This window comes from Gallus gallus, chromosome 2 (genome assembly GCF_016699485.2).
Source record: "Gallus gallus isolate bGalGal1 chromosome 2, bGalGal1.mat.broiler.GRCg7b, whole genome shotgun sequence".
Taxonomy (NCBI): domain Eukaryota; kingdom Metazoa; phylum Chordata; class Aves; order Galliformes; family Phasianidae; genus Gallus; species Gallus gallus.
In genome coordinates, this window is record NC_052533.1 from 103,345,498 (window position 1) to 103,366,248 (window position 20,751).

Here is a 20,751-nt window from a genome sequence, read left to right on the forward strand (position 1 = left end):
CTAGATGATTTTTTAAATATGCTTATACCTTAAAGAGCAGATTCCATTCCTGAATAGTACGATTCCTTATTTTCTTTATATCAATGATAGTATTTAATTGTATGCAGACACACTCAGGATTTTTGTTCCAGACTGTTCAAACACAACAAACAATACTATTTTATGGCCATTTGTATTATTTATGTTTCCTAACGACAAAAACTCGCCAGTTTTGATTTTGGTACCAAGGTGCTTGAGAAGCACACAGTAGTGTCATTACCATAATAACTTCTGAAATTAAAACCTGTCTAAAACTCTATGGAAAGCTAACATCCAGTTCATTAACCATTCCTGTTAGTTTGTTTTCAATAATGCAAAAATGATTAGAAGTTTAATTTGCTAATCACCTGTGTTTTGACTGGCAGTGGATATATAATTCTCTGCAGAAGTCTAAACTAGCCCTTGCAGAAAATAAAACATGCTAATGCTTTATCACGTCTAATAATATGAATAAAAAAATCAATCATGCCTAGGTTAATCATTGATGGATGTACAATTAATTTCTCCTTAACTCTGTTTAATTTTAGAGGCAATGATGATCACGAGTAAGAGAAATAGCTATCTGTCTTTGAGAAGTGTTAGCGCTTCACTTACCAATCATGTGGTTTGCAACATGAACTTGGATATCCCATTCATTGTAGAAAACCATCTGACATTTGATGCACTGGTAGGTCTTCTTCTAAAGAAATAAGGGTAGATAAAGTTTACTATAACATACAGTTGGAACCATTTCATTATAACTCAAAATACTGAGTTCAAAGTGGTCATTTAAAGCTCTCCAGCAGTGCTTTTATTAAGGCTTAATTATTAATATTAGATAATAACACTACAGTTCTATAGCACCTTTAATGAGTTTCCTGAAACTCCATAGAGATTAGGTTGTTGTGGTGTTTTTTTGTTTGTTTGTTTGGTTTTTTTTCATCTTTCTAACCCCACGGAGAGACCAGTACTGCTAAAACACCACTGTCGTATTCACAGGTGGCAAAATGTGATGAGAATATGTGGGATGTGATCCAGACAACACTGAAATCAATGTGAATCCTTCATTTTATATCAACGGAGTAGGCCCACTACGGAACTGAGGTGAAGCTAGGAAGAAAACAGAGAGCAGAAACCTGCGCTCCCCTCAGTCCCAGCTAGGTTGCAGAATCTCCTCTGCACATGCATTTTAAACGGTCCATCAGGTTGCCATCCTTCAAAGACAGAAAAGTCCTCATTAGTGTGGACATACGGTTACAGTTTTCAGGCAGTAGTTTCTATATCTATTGGCAAACCTGTACTAAAACTAGGAAGACTGGCTGGAAACCAGCCAGAGAGCAACCCTTCTGGCCACATTATATCAGGCCTGACTTACTTAACAATCAAATGTATATGATGTATATAAATCAAATTTCGTTATAAACAAGGAAATGTACTTTGCTCTCTTTGGTACACAAAAGAAGTCTTTCCTTGGTACCTTAGTATCTTTCACAATAGATCTGTTGTTACACTTTTCTGCAAGGTACAATACTTGTGCAAGATGATATGGATTAGGCAGTAACATCCTACAAAAATGACTTCATTTTCTCTTGTTACTTTGCTGACCAGAAGTTGACCAAAAATTTTATATAACAAAGCACGTCTTTAAAAGTGAAAACTAAGAGCACATTGAAAAGTAAAATTTTGCTTTTTCATCCCAGAGACTTTAAATCTGCAGTTCTAGGCATCTAACGAGACAAGTCAGATCCATAAAACTATTCGACTGCATAATTGTAATATCAGGGACTACATTTCTAAAGTTACAGTCCTGGAGAGCTCAACTGTCCTTTTGAAGATGCAGTGAAGGTAAGCTCTGAAGTGCCACATAGAGCTAGTTATTGAGGAGACATGTATCTTTCTGTCCTGCCACAGCCACCTTGGCTACACCAGCAAAAAGGTAGGAAAAAAAAAAGAAAGAGAAAAGGAAAAAGCATATAATTTTTTAAAGAACATAAAGTTACAAAAACCTGACACAGATGTACTAAATTACAGATCCCATATAAATACATATATTCGCTGGGGAAGAAGTAGGGTTCACTGGATAACATGCATCAGAAACGGAGTCTATTTTGTATACATTTAGCTTCTGAAGAGTGTTATACAGCTGGTATCATCCATCATATTTTTTTTAAATCTTGCTCCCCCCTCCCACCCCCCCCAAGTTTTAAGCATTATTGAAGAATTGATGGATTTCTTATCAGCATCTAAAATTAGATGTTATGTCCCAGACAGTGTGCTCGTTCATTAAGCATCTCTCCACTACAAGCCCTTAGAAAGGAACACACAGGCTGTTTCAATGTATGTCATTTTTTTCTTACCAAGTTAACTGTAAAACTAGCGACTAATCAAAGTCAGCCCTGAAATTAAGTGTTCCTGTGGGCTTCTCTTTACAAATCTCCTATTGCTTTCATACAGAGAGGCTATTGTAATTTTCTTCATGACAGTAACAAAATACATTGTGTCTCTTCTCAGTGGAAACACTCATAAGCCTTTTCTGCTCTTCCTCATCTAAACCAGCTTAAGTTTCCTGAAATGTAACCAAGTTAGATTTTCACCTAGACAAATAAACTCAATGGGCACCCACAAAACAGATCTGCTTTGACTTAATTTTACAGTTACTATTTGTAAAACCTGCTGTTAAAAACAAATACAAGACTTCTTTTCAGGTGTGACCACACTGGTAACACGGGTAGGAATTCAGATGCAGTCCAAGGTCTTCCTGTTATACGTTGGTAAATTTAACCTTACTGCACTACATCTAGATCTATCAAAGACCTCTAAATAATGACAGTCATGATCAAAGATTTATTATGCTAAGCTCTTTACAAGGTGCTTTTCGATGCTGACATATAGAACAACAATATTGCATAAATAACAATCACTCCCCCTTTTTTTAAAACATTGTTTCCCTTTAGAACTAGTTAGAAAATATTTCTTACTCCCTGATGACTGGCACTATATATTGTTTATTAGCATACCCCTAGCATTATTCCTGATATGTGACTATGTTCAAAAACAAAGAAACATAAACCTAATGGCTGGTCTTTTCTCTTGTTAGCACAGTAATGCAGAGTGCACGTCAGGATTTGCTGGAAAATTATGACTGATGTACATAATGGCAAAACATACAAAGGCTGGAGGTTTTGAAGTCTCATGCCAAAAAACAAACTCATTTGACAACAACCAAAAATAATAATTTACTAGCACTTGCTAGCCTCTTCAAAACGATCTGACACATTTGGAGAATCACACAGAGGTTTTCTTTTTATCATGAAGGAAAGAATGTTTCTGTGACTGCTGCTTGATCAAAACCCAGTTCTTCTTTGTTTCCAAACATATTCTAAAATGTTGACATCAACTTTTATTAGCTCGACACACTCACCTCAAAGTGTCTAAACTTGTTCCCGGTTAAGTTTTGACTTTAAAAGCAAACTCAGTAAATTCCATTTACTCTTAGATTTTCAAAGTGATCAAACCCAGTCATTTTCACACCATGTTGAACAAAACCCACATACTTATTTCCATATGTTTCACATTCTGAAGAAGCTCTTTTTCACTGCAAGTTACATTTAGTCTCACAGGCTTTGTCAGACCAGTGGCACTCGTGACGGCTCACACGGGCTCCTGGATCCTGCTGTGCCTCATGGCTGGTCCCAGCTCCCTACCAGAGTGAGACCCAGGGGAGACCAAGCCCTCCTCACTCTGTGTTCCCACAGAAGGGAAACCTGGGGGGGATAAGATGGAAAGGAGCCTTGGAGTATGGCAGCTCCATCTCCCCTGCCAGGCAAGAAGCCTTGCTGTGCCGGCATAGCATCGCATAGAAATAAAATTGGGTCATGACTGAAGGAGCCACCTGACTCTCTCAATTGTCTGCAACCCTTTGCAAGGCAGAATGCAATGAAGGCTGTGACAGCCGTCCTTGCCTGGCCTTGCTGCAGCTGTTTGCAACACCAGAGTCCAGCAGAGCTCCCTGCCCCTCTGCCCAAGTAACTGAGGGAAGGCCCAGCAGGAGGAGCAGGCACCCAGGCCTTGCTGCTCCATCTGACTGCCCAGGGCATTTCAGCTCCACATGAAGATGAAGGGTGGACAGCTCAGGGCACTTACATCCTAACCTGCCACAGCTGCATTTGCTGGAGGACACTCATCAGCCTTCTGCCAGAGACAAACATGCCAGCGCTCTCATTCTCCTCTCCAAACACAAAAACAAACCGACACACATTAACTGTTAGACTAATGTCATACCAGCAATGGCGGTCCACAGAAGAAGCTGGGCAGCACATATGTATACACTGGGCAGCACCAGTAAGGAATCAGGAACAGTTGTAGTGTGCTAGACTGTGCCCTACTGCAAAACTTCCAAAGATTTGTTCCAGAGAAGAATGATGCACAGATTATCACATGGAATTCTGAAAATGTCTGAATGCTTTCTTCTTATTTCTTACATCATTGCAGCCTCACCTTCCCATAAAATAAACACAACTCCTCAATAAACAACCTCACAATCATTCACAAACCCCCTCCTGTCAAGAAACCAACTGACAATTCATTTCCTACATGCTGAGCACAAATCTGAGGGCCAAGTCACAGCTGGGGCCATTCAAAACTGTCCTAGAAGAACAACTGCTTGGACTAAATGACTCACACAAGCCAGGGCCATCCAAAATTGTCACAGAAGAACAACTGCTTGGACTAGATGAGTCACATAAGCATTGGGCAGCCACACTGCCTCTTGCATTCTTGTTCTTTTTCATTACTGATTTCAGAGCTGATTTAAAGCCTCCCAGCATCCAAAGCTTCTCTGTGACTACATTTAATGAGCTTCAGATAGGGCCTTCAATCCATGCAGAGCATATGCATGTGTCTCTCTAACCTTTTGAATAATTAATGTCACCTAGACCTTTAATTATTGTCCTGATCCTCACTTGTCACTTTGCAGTTTTCAGAATTTCCTTACTATAAAGGTTCTCAGTGTCCATGTCATGTCAAAACAGGCTTTGCTGCCTTTGTAAGTAGCTCAGGAATACGGTCTTTCAATTGGTACTTCAATTTCATCCACAGTTCTATTTGCTTTTAAAAACAAAAACTCTGTTTTTTCAAAGTCAGACAGACAACTAATAAACACTCTATGAACTCCTCTATTAGTGGATTCATAGTTCTATTCAGAAGGTCCTTCTATGTAGCCTTCTGTGTCCTATGACTCTCAGATCTCCATACATTCTTTTTTTTTTTTCTCCTATTTCCTAATCTCATTACATTACTTGAGAATGAACTGCATACGCTATATATTTGCTCATGCTCCACCTCCTTGTCAGAGTCATTCAGGATTTTATCACGTGCCTATTTTGTTCTGACATTTCCCCAGTTTTGTACTACCACTGAATTTAATCACTTCAGTACTTATTCTTTCTTCCAGGCTACTGATACTCTGCGTAAATTCAGCAAAATTTGTGCAAGTAGTGACTCTCGAGGTTTTCCATTATTCACATCCCTCCAACCTTAACTGCTTCAATTCACAAGACTCCAGTGCTTTCCATATCCAGGTTAGTGTTGCTTTTCCTCTTAAAGTCAGACTAGCCCTTCCTATGCCATGTGTATCAACCCAATAAATTAGTCCTTTGCGCAATACTCTTTCAAAAGCTTTGCTAACATCCTGGTAAATGTTTACATTCTTTAGCAAAAAATCTAGACATGATCCTCCCTTTCTGATTCATTACTTCCTATCCTCTGATAAATCCAAAATTTCTGAGTGTTTTTCTGTCAGTACTTTCTCTCCTCACTGTCTAAATCAAATACATAAACCCGTAATTTCATGTGTAATCCTTACGCCCCCTCTTGCATACAGACTTGCAGACATCCCAAGTTAATTCTGTACTACATCCAGACCTCTCCTACATGCAATAGTCTCTAGCATTGACAATGGCTTTGATGTGTACCTGTTCATTGAACAATAACCTCCCATTTACAACTAGATACACAGCTTACTCCCGTGATGCCAGTAAGGGAGATTTCCAAGGCTTTTTCCACTTTGTTTCAGCACTGAATGATGGCATGGATCACCAACACAGCCAAGTCAACTTGCAACTGCTGAAAAAGAGCAACCCTACACCTCCCACATCCTCTGACTTCCCTCTCCCAGACTAATCACTCTCTCCCACGTTCCCTCACATTAAATCCAGATTGGAATGAATTCCACCTGTTAAGCTAACAGAAAGGTAATCTGACAAGAGAAAGCGAATAGCTTCCATGTTTGTGCTCCCAACAGATCATTTGCAAAAGCAAGTTAAAACTTGCACGCTAACTACAGCAACTTGCCGGTGCTAACTCCTAATGCTGCCAGCTGATTTTTTACATTATTATTTCATTAAGCGTTAGCAGCGTGCTCGGCCCTGCGTGAGGCACAAGAGCAACCATGGTCCCAGCCTATTTGTCCATTTAGCCATTTTTCATCATAACTCAGATTATTTTTGACAGTACCTTAATTGAGGATTTCTTTTCTATCTTCCTGGATGCTTACTTTGTCAACCTTAAGCTCTAAAAGAACTAAGCATATGTTAGACAGTTTCACTGCATAGTTAGCTATTTATCTTGCTTATGGGCCACTGTCAGCTTGCATTTTTTCTGAACTAATTGCTAACTCTTCTCATTGCTAATAGAACACCCTTTAAGTAGTATTTCTTGACTGTCATTAAAAACATGTTTGTAATGATCTTATGAATTTTTTTCTGTTCTGCTTTTGTTTATCGGGGTCTTAAGTATAGTGGGATCTGAGTACATGTGTTTAGAGAGAAAAGACAATCAGTTTTTCTCAGGAAGAAAAACAATAGATGGAGAAAAAAATATTTTGAAATTCCTTTCACAGCGGTTACTCATTGCTTTAACACACAAAGCGCTATCAGTTCTTCCTTCTCTACTTGAAGCCTTACAGTTGCTGTCCTGTCTTCCAACTTTGTGTTCTGGATGCTGTATTTAATCATAGCTGTCTTCAGTGTCTCTTAGTTACAAACCTTTTCTTCCTCTAGCTGATCAAGTGCATTAGATTGCAATGTCTCACATCACTATACAGAAAACATATCTTGCAACATTTTAAAATTGCATCTCTTCCCTTCAACCTCTCTAATCCTTCACCTCTCTACATGTCTTTGAAAATCAGGTACCTGACAGAAAAGGGACTCTAAAACTGGCATCATGTGTCTGTGTATTTATTTTCTCTTGATTACTTCATGTCAGGTTTACATAGTTTATAAGTACAAATAGCTGTAAGTACCATGAATTTGATTCAGGATCTGGAAAACAAATATACTTCTTTCTGATCTTCTATCCTAGGGCCTGATCCAGGGTGAGACTGGGCCTCAAAACATTGCAAGTGCATGTGCTGAGCAGTTCTTGGGAATCTGAAGCTTGCTGTGTGACTGAACTTCCTGTCACAGAATCACAGAATCACAGGGGTTGGAAGAGACCTCGAGAAATCATCGAGTCCAACTCCCCTGCTAAACTAAGTACCCTACAATAGGCCCCACAGGTCAACATTCCTCCCTCTTTCTGTCTCCTTACGCCACGCTTAAAATCAAATAAGAGAGAGAGAGGAGCCAAGAGAGAGAACTGCAAACCCATCATGAGGCATCCTCACATTCTGCATCTCAATCTCGGAGCAGCTACATGGCTATGGATGTTAACGGGCTACTACAGTCGAGACTGCACTGATACTTTTGCAGATGATGTGGCATCAAAGCACAAGCAGCAGAGCATGACTTGGCAGGTCTGAGATGCAAAAAGCTGATACTCTGAGTAGGCTGATGGATTGCTGTTGGGCTTTTTCAAGTCTCGTTCTTTTTTCCCTTTGTTTTACAAAAAAAGCATACTGAGACAGACTGCCATTCAATAAAGCCACTACTTTCTTCACCAACAATCAGCAACAGATGTAGACCAATAAAATTAATAGTTTGCAAGTACGCACAAGAGAATACTCTTTTGTCTCTTTTCACCATCACAAATTTTATAAAAGCTCTCTGGATTTTAACAGAAAGGCAAAACTGGGGGCCTTTTATACACCTCATTTTGTTTATTTAATTTGAACATTAAAAACACTTTTCTCCCACTCTATGGAAAATTAATGACAATTAATTTCAGTCTCTAAAGCGAGACTCGGGACATTTTTCTTTTCCTTCCTTGTCCACTTTCAACTCAACCTTTATTCCTGAAGAATTCTGGGCTATTACATACGAGGATAAGTCTGTCCTACTGAACAGTTGTGCTCAAAAATATGCAGCATTAATATTAATGTACAAACAGAAATATATTACTCATACATAATATATAAGAAATTAATTTTCATTGAAATATCAGGAGAAGGATTAAACCCCTTAGATCCTTCTCCTGCAATTAGCTCTGCACTTGAGCAAGTCAATGGGACTTCACAAGACTGGAACTATACAAAAGCTTGCCTATACTATAAAATATTCCACTAACTGAATTCCACAATCATACCGCTGTGATTATAGCACCACCCTGTATGGGTTCTGTTAGACCACATCAATGTTAACAAATATACCAGTAGCATCTGAGCGGGCACACAGCTGCTGACATTGCAGTGATGCCTGACTGAACGCCCAGTTGGCAAACCTCAGCAGGGGCAGCAGAGCTGCCCAAGGAAGTGGTGTACCAGCAAAACAAGCATGCCACTGAGTCAGTCTTCATCGCTGCCCACAACGGTTTGTGTCTGGCAGTTTTTCCTGTGAAGACATGCTTTCCTCTAAGACATGTTTTCCTCTAAGGGAACTACAGGAACCTCCCACAGCTCCCTCTGTCCTATTTTATAATCTTTTACTTTCATATTACTTCTTAAAATTCCAGTAGTACATCTTGTAATAAGTTCATGGGCTTCAATCTGCCATACTCTTAACAGAAAAAGAGACCATGGGATTTACTTCAGAAACAGAATACCGTACATCTAGGCTTGCCTAGACCACCATTATATGGACTATGAAACTGTGAAGTGGGGATTAAACAGAAGTAAGGTTAAGAGAAAGCATTCATGAAAATCATCAGGTGTTGCAGACATTCCCTTGTTAGGCCTGCAAAAGAAGGCCCAAGCAGCAGAACAGGATCAACTGCAAGTTTGTCAGAGAAAGCTGCAGGATTGGCACGTGCAGACAGCCACATTCCTAGAGTTCGGCACCAAACTTACTTCAGCCATCAGAAGAGAAACCAAGAGGACTGTTGTGGCAGTGGAAATGAAGGTGGAAAAAGGAAATTTGGAAGCTTGCAATCTCAGATCATTCTCTGTTGGTGAACCATTATTTCCTCTCAGAAAAAGCAAAAGGGAAGAGGAGGTCTTCCAGACATAATAAGCCATTAGGTGTGCCTTTTTGCATAGAGTGTTGAATCTGGGTAACAGGCAAGAGAGGAACACTATCCTATGCAGGATACTAAAATTGTGGAAGCATGACCAAACGGGACAAACAGTCTCTTTCTCTCCTACCTTCCACCTTGCTTTTGGGTATACAAGCAGCAAGCAACTTCTAATGACTGCATTTCTAAGAGGCTATATTTTTAAGGGGCTTTTCAAAGGCATTTCACAGGCATTACAAATGATCAATGAATGCGTGTGAGGCCCTTCACTTTACTGAACTTAGGTCTCCAATAAAAAACTGCAAGCTGTGGTTGTTTTCTTTGATTTGCACATTGTTAATGGTAGGACTGTACTGAGATGTCCCACCTTTTCATTTCCTGACTTATGAACTCTATACTAGCAATAAAGGTTTAACTATCAAGAGACAACAAGGTAACACAGATGTGCATCTGGCAAGCAAGGCAAAAGCACTCTGGAAACCACAGAATCACAGAGTGGATGAGGTTGGAAGGGATTTCTGGAGGCCATTTTGGACCAGTCCTCTGCTTAGGCAGCAACACCAAGACTCCAAAACCTCTTCTAGGCAACCTGTGCCACTGTTACCCTCATGGAATCCCCCGTATTTCAATTTGTGCCCACTGACTCCTGCCTTGATATGCCCCATAGCAACACCTAATGTTAGCAGGACAAACATTTCTGCTGTCATATCTACAGCTATATTTTGTACAATAATTTGTAAAAGAATGCAGTAAATAGAATAAATGGAAGATGAAACTGGAAAGAGAAAAAAGTATCCAAAGATTTGGAACAACCAATCAGGCACAAGATCAACCACTAATCTTCACAGAAATATAGGTCAAACAAGAGGACTCTCCAAGATGCCACTTATCAGGTGGTTCATTTATGTTCATTCTGTACACCTTTATGGAAAAAGCAGTACTGGGGATGCAAATTCATTTTAAATTAACAGTTAGCCATTTTATGTTTCTGATGACAGAGTGGCAAATCTGGGTGTCATGTTTGGTGTGTGAGATAAATCATACACACATTACATATAATAGCTTTATTGAGCAGTGATTAAAAAAAAAACAAAACAAATAGCACTTCTCAAAACATTTACGGTCAGTTAAGAAGTTGCTGTGTGATCACCACAAAGAGTGGATCATGGTTTCTTATAGCTTCATTTCTTGTGGCTGATTGACTTCTGCAGAGAAACCAGGTATGAACTTCAGTTAAAGCCATCTTTCTGGTTTGGGTCTCTAAAAGTCTTCTTTCTTGTCTGGTTTCTATAGTCTACGCTGGGTCACTTTTCTTCCCAAAAGTTGTAAAAACTCTATAGACTTGAATATTCCTGCTCAGCTATAAAGTTTTTGTTGAAATTGGGCGACTAGTTCAAAAGGTGGAGGGGGAAGAGAGAGGAAGAGGGGGAAGAGAAGAATGCAAAGAGACAAAAAGAGACATATTATGATTTCCCATGTCTTGTTCCCAAAGATGATCAGGCTAGAAAAAAAAGAGGAAGCTTATTGTGGTTTCTACATGATTTTGAGGTCAAAGTTCTAACACTCATCACTGTTGATTTTCCACTGAGGTTGTGTGGAAGGGAAACTGTGATGTTACCCTCGTCACTTGGCCAGCAGGTACATGAATGCGGAAAGTCCAATGAAAACAGTGGGCTGCCCAGATGATCTGCAGGAGCATACATCTTTGTCTCAAAAGCTTTGTTGAAACTGTATGAGACATAAATACATTTACATATGCCCTCTCTAGAGTTGCTTAATGTCTTCATCTGTTTTCCTGTGCCTCTCTCCTGTTAGTTTGCTTTTCTTCAAGGAGGCACTCCTTCCGCTGCCTTGTTTCGTGAAAATCTTGGTTTGGAACTCTTGTAAAGTTTGGAGAACAAGTTATCCTTTCCTCTTCTGATGCAAAGTTTTCCAAAGGTGTGAAAAATTTCTCAGCTGAAGCATCTGACAAACAACATGACAGACAGCATTAGATTTTAATGATCAGTGGACAGGAAACTAAAAAAAAACTTACTACTGTTTAGCAGCTCCCAATTAACATAAGGAGTTCCTTTCACAAACTGGTGAGTGAGTGAAGGTAGGAAATTTGCTGCTTAACTTCAGTAGGATTAATAGCAACAGGACAATAAATAACACCATCTTTGTTAAACACAGAGGAGTCTGTCTGATAGATCACTACTGAAAGTGTAAAGACAAAAAGAAGACGAATGCTATCTTGTCAGCCACTCCATGGCAGTGGTACTACATGTAATTAGAGCTTACGGTAATGTGAAGGTGGCCTTCTGTGTCTAGAAAAACAGAGTAGCCCTTACTAAAAATACATATGGCCACATATTACCTTCATGAAAACAATGTCAAAATGATGCCAGAAGGTAAAACTGTATTTTTAGTGAGCTCGTTCTGAAACTCCAGAAGCAGAAAATATGTTTGCCACAGATTACTTCCACAAACTCTTTCAAAGACAGATCTTTGTGCCAACAACAAACCTTCTTTATCTTTTTCCATCCCTGAATCCAAAATCCAGCATAAAAATCATGGGCCTGGATTCACTGACAGGAAACCCAATGTTTACATTACAAGTCTATGTGCTTACCCATAAAAATCCTGTAGTTCAAATGATCAGCTTGGGTTGCTGATGAGCAGGATTATTTTAATTTCTTTATGTATTTCAATTAAAGGCATGAGTATTGATTTCAGTGCATTTCTTCAGTTAAAAGCACAGTGATTTATGTTGCTAAAATGCAGTTGCTTGCCCTGCCAAAAGCATGCATTTGGGAACATTTCTGGGTTGCTTAGTCTTTCCTCTCTTCTTTCTGCCTCTGACTGCCAGTAGCCACTGTTGAAACAAACCAACTACTTCAAAAGGCAGTTCCTGTTATGTCTTTGTGAATTTGGCAGTCTTGGGGAATGGAGGAGAGGAACAGTAAGGAAGGTAGATTCAGTGCTCATGAATAAAGAGGGGGGGGGGGGGAAGTAAAAGTAGAACAGAACACCTACCTGAATGCCATTTGTGCTCCTAGGGATACCATTTCAAGATTCATCTGAGGTCAGATAACGTCGAGATTCAGGGAGACACCAGCTCTTCGGCACCTGAATTCTGTGACTTCCACTTCCACAAGCACAGTGTCAGCCTGCACCTTTACAGCTCCTCCCAGAATGGTGCTGTGACATGCTCGATGCTCCTTGCTGGGACATGCCAGCCCTGGCATACAACTCTCTGCAACCACAACGGGACAGAGAACAGCCCCAGATTCTCACTGCAGTTCTTCAGCTGGCTTCACTGTTGCTAGTTCTTTTATCCTTTGTTCAGCACTTTGATTCTCTGCTACAGTGAATTTCTGTAAGTCTTTTGCAACAGCTACATAAACATCTTTATTCCTGCAGTAATTTGACAGTGTGCTTGCACTGCCCCTTCTCAGGACCAGAAAACCCAGAATGTCGTTGTATTATTAATGAAGGACTGTCTGCATTGCCACAGGTAATAGAGTATTCTCATGAGCTTCACATTCATGGAAAGAAGTGATACATAACTTAAGCTACTTACAGAAGTAATTATGCTTGCTGAGCATCTACTCTGGATGTTACCAACAGGACACCATACAATCATAGAATCATAGAAACACAGAATGGCCTGGGTTGAAAAGGACCACAATGATCATGCAGTTTCAACCCCACTGCTATGTGCAGGGTCTCCAACCACCAGACCAGGCTGCCCAGAGCCACATCCAGCCTGACCTTGAATGCCTCCAGGGATGGGGCATCCACAGTCTCCTTGGGCAACCTGTTCCAGTGCTTCACCGCCTTCTGGGTGAAAAACTTCCTCCTCATATCTAACCTAAACCTCTCCTGCCTCCGTTTAAAACCATTCCCCCTTGTCCTATCACTATCCACCCTCGTAAACAGCCATTCCCCCTCCTGTTTATATGCTCACTTCAAGTACTGGAAGGCCACAATGAGGTCTCTCTGGAGCCTTCTCTTCTCCAAGCTAAACAAGCCCAGTTCCCTCCAACCTTTCCTCACAGGAGAGGTGCTCCAGCCCTCTGATCATCTTAGTGGCCCTCCTCTGGACCCGCTCCAAGAGTTCCACGTCCTTCCTGTGCTGTGGGCCCCAGGCCTGGACACAGTACTCAAACTGAGCACAGCAGCTCACACTAACACCAGATCAGCTTTACCAATGAACTGTTGGCATAAAGTCCACTCCCTCCTCCCCTGCCTGCTAAGCAATTAGCAGTATAATTATTATTGAACTGTTATGCTGGTATGGTTCTGTGTGTACAGAAGTTGTGAAGCTTAAAAAGAAAAGGCACACATTTCTACTGAGTCAGCAGTTCTCTCATTAGGTGCATGGCAACACAGTAAAGAAGAGCAAAAGAGGCAAAGCTGCAGATCTTTTCTTGAACATCGCTTTTCATCTTCCTAGTGCTTTACAGAAAATGTATCATAATTAAGCCTGGCAATGCACTTTCAGAAACTATCAAAATTATTTTCTCAATAAGTAAAATGAAGCAGAGACGTTCAAGTAGATTTGTCCGAGCTGCCAAAGGACATGAGTGACAGGAAAATAACCTCTGTCTAGTTCTCAATTCACTTTCATATCAAACCTTGTTCTTCACTTTTAAACATTAAGTATCACCAAGATTACTATTCTAGCCTAACAGCATACTTGCAATAATGTAGGACTTTTGCAAAAAATCTACAGCCTGAATTCAGCACCTCATTAAGCTCGAAGAATAAATTGGGGATTTACTAATTTAAAAGCTCTTTCAATAGCTATCTATCCACAGTCCAATTGTTCAAGTCTGTCTGTCTAAAGACAATAGCACAATTACATCCTATCATATTATTTTGTGCAGACCAAAAAGGAAAGTGTTCTAGCTCAAGCATAAGAATACTTGGCCGAGAAGCCAGAAGCCATGTGTTTACTGTTATCTTTTCTCTTAAAAAGATATCTTCTAGCACTCTTAGCACAGTAATCTTTTAATTGAGTAACAAAGGGTATTCAGCGCTGTTAACTGTCTGATAACTACTTTATATTTTTCTCACTTCTTAAGTGAACTGTTATTTACTTGAAGCTTGAAAACTCAGGGCAAGAACTATAAATAACGCAAATGAAACCTTCACTCCTTAATGTAATGATTTTTTGTTGTTGTTGAAAATTTCTTCAAAATAGCACGTTTAAGTAGCCTTCCTCAATACCTCATTCAATTCAACAAATACTCTTCCAGTGCAGGAGCAAAGCCACTTACTAATAATGAGTTTTAGAAATCCGATTTGTTTTTACTGTTTGCATTACATGCTTATGTATTCATTTCTCTCAGCCTGGATAACAAATCTATAGTGTTGAACGTCTTTGCATTACCACTTTGAATTTTGATTCTCATTGCTATAATGCTTGCATCACTACAATTTGAAATAATACCTGTTAGAAAATTAAATTATCTTTCAAGATTTTATAAACATGCATTTATAGTTTCCAGAAGTACTAATGCTTTATCAGGAACTTGATAGCTTTTTGCCTCCCATGAGAAAAGAATCTGAAAGTCTAGGTTACATATGTGAAGACAGAACCACAGGCATTGAAAAATCAGTTTAAGAGCTCAGAATGGAGGCAGAAGGCAAATGGTGATTTGAAAGCATGCAAATGCTACTCAACAATCTTGCTGTAGTTTAAAAGGCTTTTTCATCTCACATACATTTCTAAGATAAAAACTGAAAAGAGCAAGAAAAGAAACATGAAGCCAATCAGAAGATATAAGAACCTTGATTATACCTGATCCAAATACAAGAAGATTCCCTGAGGACACCAAAGTTAACTGACCTTACATCACTGCAGAGAATGCCTAAATCTCATTTTCCTTAGTTTACAAGCAAGGGAAAGTCAAATTGGCAACATGTTATATTGTTAACTGCCTTAACATGTATGATTCTGTTCATGCTTGAGGTAGCAGGAACTGGCTTCCAAAATGACTGGGAAGAGAGATATCAAGCAGCCTTTTGGGAAAAGATGAAAGAAAATAGGATGACTGTGAATCTATCAAAAATTTGCAGTTGGTCATTCAGTGATTCCTACTCAACAGCAATACTACAGGACCATCAATGGCCTAAAAGTACAATAATAGGAGCCACTCCTTTTCTCTCTTCTTTGAAAAGGTTTTCCTTAGACTTGCAGTTCTCCATCTAACAAACTGCTCCTTCCATTAACTGCACACCACATCCAATTCCCCACGTGTCACCCATCACCCCCCAGTTTGCACACTGGAGATGAAGATGTCATAAAAGCATGGAGTCTTTCTCTGGTGGATGCATCCTGACTGGTATTACACTTTCATCTCCCAGCTGGAGTGTTCCTCTTGGTAACACACCAGGTCCTGTGCTGCTTCAGTGGCCTCCTCCCAGCTATGTTCTCAGCAGCTCCACACTTACCTCTTGGACCACACATCCTTATATATCACCCCTCCTTCTCTCTGCCTCCCCCCTGCCCTCCAGTTTGCACATGTCTATTGGGTGACAAGCTAAGAGATTTCTTGCCCAACAGATGGGCTCACAAATAGAGAGTGATGAAAGTGACGGAAGAGCAGCTCTTTAACCACAGGGTATCCATATGCATTCACAGTGATGGGTTACAACACACTTGCACCATTACAGGTTAATAAGCTTTCTCGAAACAAAAGCTGTTATTTCTTTTAATTTGTGTGTGCTGTGTTTTAAGGCTTCCTGAACTATAATAGGTTATTACGCAAAATACCATGCCTAAAATACTAACTCTCGGTCATTCTATTGCTAATATTTCTAAAGATCAGAGATAAAACAGATTCCCTTCAGTCGGTAAATGACTCCCCTACCTTTCCCCTCTACTCCCCATACAGCCATTATTTCTTGGTCACTCGAGTCTGAGAAAGCAGACGAGATCTTTTAAGGGTTTGACCCTTTGTTTTTTTCTGAAATGTAGATTTATTTTCTAAGTTATACTGCATGAACGGGATTCCATTCATCAGGCACTAGGTACTTCAAACTGCATCTGAAGAATGCATTTCCCAGTTTACCTAAGGCTAGCGTTGCACCTCTATTTAATCCAAATATGCTGTAAGTGAGAAAATCAATGTCTACAACACAATTTGCAAAGAAAAAAACCCACCGCAGTTTGTTGTTCACAAATATTTTTTAAAAATCTACCCCTTATGCCAGCATTTTGGCTCACTGCATTCTATTCCTCTGTCATTAATGCTCCCTGCCGTAAGCACAACTCCTAGCTGGGGATTCCAACGCATTAACAGAGCTGGGGTAAGATTCCAGATCTCAGTTGTGCTGGCATGAAGATAGGTCTCCTCAGTGATACAGAAGACAATATCCTAGGGAGACTGGAATTAGTCCTATTCCGCACAATTCAATCCAAGATGTAAGGCATATCAAGAAGCAAGTAATTACTAGCTAATGGCTACGGATGGAAATGTAACATGGTTCAGCCTAAGAATTTCATGACAAGTGACAAGACGACTTGAAAAAAGGGGGATTTTTTCCAGAAGGATGGAAGGTGTCAAGAGCAAAATAAAAAGGGTTACCTCTTCAGTTTGGGAGGGGCTGATTCTGGGCATTGGAGATACTTGTGGTGTTTTCAGCTGTGTACTGTTGCTGTCTGGAACAAGCTCTCTGTGGATTGACTGAATATGGTTTTGGAGTTCACTTTCTGATTCAAATTTAACATTGCAACTAGAACATCGAGTCTTCAGTCCCCCTGCCTTGCTTTTGTTCTCAATGGAACTCAAGTTCTCATTTTGGCCCATGCCTTGTCTGTTACTGCTTGATGGGATGTTGACACTTGGACTACCACTTTTACTGAGATTAACACAGCTAGCACACAGACCATATGGCAGACCATTGATGTCAAGTTTCACTAAATCCTGTTTTGAACGAAATTCCTTCAGGCAAGAAGCACACTTGTACAGTTTCTGGAGATGCTGTGCGCGCCCCGTGGACTGCACGGCAGAACCATTTCCAGTTTTCTGCATGTGGAATGTGCCGTGGATTTTCAGTTCCAACGTGGAGGTCACAGTCTGCATGCACACCACACAGCGGAACCCTGTCAAAGAGTTCCTCAAGTCAGGGTGCATCTGGCAATGCTCTAAAAATTCCTCCTCACTCTGGAGAGGCATCTTGCAAATCCTGCAGTTTCCGGTGTCCAGGCTCTTACTATGTGTGACTTTATGTTCAGTAAGAGTCAGAAGAGATGGAAACCGCTCGCCACAGATTGGGCACATGTAATGTTTCACTGGTCCCAAGTGTGTCTGCATGTGTTCTCGGAGCCCATTTTCAGAGAAGAATGTTCGAGAACACACATTACACTTGTAATTCCCTTTAATGAGTTCAGCCTTTTTCTTCACTATGGCACTTTCTCCAGGTCGAATGTTGTGGTCTCGAAGCTGGTGGTTTTGCAGGAGAGTCTCCATGGTGTAAGCCGCTCCACAAATGTCACAGCCATACATAGGCTCAGATGTGTCCACATCCTCTTCGCTGCCATCATGGCTGTTATGGGACTCCTGGCTATTTGTCAACAAGGTCTGGAGCTCCACTTCTTCCTTCTGAACCTGTTCAGATGCCCCATTCGTTCCACAATTTGGAGTTTTTGTTTCAAAAACACAATGTTTTTCCCTTAAGTGCTTTTCCAGCAGGATGATGGCATGGAAAGCTTTGCTGCAGAACTTACAGTTGTACTTCTTGCTGTGCGTAGTAATATGGCACTGCAGCTCCACCTCTGTACCAAAGGACTCACCACAGAAGATGCACTTGTGCACTTTGCCTTGGTTCTCCAAGTGGTTGTGTTTAACGTGAAGCTGTAGGTCAGTCTCATTGCGGAAATCCCAGTTGCAAGACGTACACCTATATACCTTCTTTTCATTGCTGTGCTTCACAGCCAAGTGTAGTTGGATGGAGACTTTGGAGTCAAAAACCTCTTGGCACAAGGTGCAGCGGAAGAATACAAATGTATGCATGTCTAGTAGGTGCTTCTGCAAGTCATCCACAGAAGTAAACTGCTTGTCACAGCTTTCACAGATGTAGTAGGTTGAAGTGATCATAAAATGAATGGTAACATGCTTCAGCAGAGACTCCTGATTTGGAAACTCCTTGTTGCACTGAGGGCAGGTCAGTTTTGGCAGGACAGTATCAAGATGTGTTTTTAAATGAGTCTGAAAACCGTCCAAGGAAGTATACTTAGCACCACATTGATTACAAATATATTCACCTGCAGGACGAGGAGGAGCACCTCCAACCGCCTGCATCATTTTTAAAGAGGTCTGCTCAATCGTTACAGGAGATAAGGGACTCATGGCTCTGGATTTTTTTCCATTGTGGATGTAATTCAGTGCCAAAGGAATGTTCTTATGGTTCTCCTTGATATGCTTGTTCAGTTTAAGAACGCTATTAAATATTGGAGAATTTGTACAGTAAGAACAAGAATACACTTCCACTACTGGATCTTTTGGGGTTCCGAGCACAGGGGAACCAAAACGGGAACTGCTAAGATCACAATGGACTTGTCTAATATGCTCTTCCAGAGAAGAATCTGTAAGAAACCCCATGTAGCAATGGGGGCAAAAGAACGCATTACTGTCCTTAGCAGCAGGGTTGGCAAATCCATGAGAACATCGGATATGTTCTTGAAGCGTGTTGAGGTCATTGAACACTTCAGAGCAGAAGTTGCACTGGTACACCATGGCAGGCATAGTGGAAACAATCAGCCCTGGATCCGGAGCTTCGTGGACTTGCTTAAGATGTTCGTTCAGATTGTAGAGAGATGGCAATACCTCCAAACAATACTGACAGATATGGGCTTGTTCAGGTTTATCTAAATGCATAGTTTTCAGGTGTATCTGCAAAACTGCAAGGCTGGAAAATAACTGTTTGTTGCAATAAATGCAGCTATAGGTAACTTTTGCCTGTTTACTTGAAGGACCAGTGATATCTGGCACTTGCTGAGCTGCCCGCTTTCTTCCACGGCCTTTTGGTATAGGGGGAGCCGTTTCCACCATTGTTGAACTATCCACAGAGAGATTGGAATCTGGAGTGGTACTTGAGACTGAGGTGTAGCCAACAGTTACCAATGATGGGCTGTTGCTGTGGTTGCATGATTCTGGCTGCTGGTGACTGTCCATGTGGCTGTACAGCTCTTCCACAGTGTGAAAGTTCTCAGAGCAAATGCTGCATGAATTCTTCTTCTCACCATTATGAGCCTGCTCCATGTGATTCACCAGAGACGTTTCCTCTACAAAGAGTTCGTGACAGTAAACACACTGGAGAGCAGATCGGTCTTCATTAGGAGAACACTCAGGGTGACATTCCGCAATGTGCTTCTGAAGATCTTCAGGAAAATCAAAGCCTTCTTCACACTGACTGCACTTCTGAGTGTCCTTCATTTTCCAGTCCTCCATCCGGGAAGCAGACTGAGAGCCATCCTTGTTCCTCTCGTGAACCTGCATGTGGCCGTGCAGCGAACTGGATGACAGGAATCCACGTCTACAAATGGCACATTTATATGGCTTGTTGGACGTATGAGTCTTTAAGTGAATTTTAAGATGATCGCTCCTTGAGAATGCTGCATCACACTCACTGCAGTGATACTTCTTGTCTCCCGTATGAAGCTTTATGTGGCGGTCCCTGCTTCGTTTGTGTTTGAAGAGACGACTGCAATAAGTGCATTTGAAAGGGAGTTTGTCACTGTGACTTTGCTCGTGGTGCTTTAAGTAGCTGAGGCGGCTGAACGATTTGTCACAAAACTGGCACTGATAGGGCAACCCTGGGCCTCCTTCCTCCTCACCAAAATCACAACCTTCTCCATGGCTTGGGGAAGTCTGGTCCTTGCTGGAAGGCGATGATGCTGGCCATGAGCAAGTGGGGTCATCCTCAACATCCACTCCATCTGAAATGAAAAAGAAACATGTCCACAAGCTTAATCCCTACAGGTCAAAGGAGATATCAGCTGCACGCGACCAACACAGACCTGCTACTCCTAAAGAGCTAAAACGTATTAAACTCAGACTAGGGCATTTCTTAAACCTGTATCAAACAGCTTCAAGACCACATTTATTTTTATCAGACTGTAAAACATTAAAAGTTATTAAATAGTTCTGTGCCTATATTACCTTTTTATTGCTTTTTTATCATTTTTTCTCAGTTGCAGGATATGCATTATACACTGACACATTTATTAAAATGCAGATTTTAATATACTTAATGTTTCTTTTGTATCCATTGGAAAATGATTTGCATATTATGTGAGCATCTGAAGAGTCAAAGGAAAGTAGAAAATATTACAGGAATGATTTAAAATTA

At 40.7% G+C, this 20,751-nt stretch overlaps 1 protein-coding gene and 1 long non-coding RNA gene across 21 annotated transcripts in view; both read right to left on the minus strand.

The window, feature by feature from the left end:
* ZNF521 (zinc finger protein 521) overlaps positions 1–20,751 on the minus strand; it is a 232,920-nt gene that overhangs the window by 117,015 nt on the left and 95,154 nt on the right. For all 20 annotated transcript variants that reach the window (XM_015277992.4, XM_015277991.4, XM_046938231.1 and 17 more), the window contains 2 exons: positions 16,986–20,338; positions 634–718 (listed from right to left, as the gene is read on the minus strand). In XM_015277992.4, coding sequence (XP_015133478.1) covers positions 634–718; positions 16,986–19,898 — 2,998 coding nt within the window. In that variant the 5' untranslated portion in view covers positions 19,899–20,338. The remainder of the gene's footprint in view (positions 1–633; positions 719–16,985; positions 20,339–20,751) is intronic.
* LOC121109635 lies at positions 10,286–13,146 on the minus strand. Its single transcript, XR_005857335.1, has 2 exons — positions 12,424–13,146; positions 10,286–11,370 (listed from the first exon to the last, which is right to left on the minus strand). It is a non-coding gene; the product is annotated as an uncharacterized LOC121109635 (long non-coding RNA).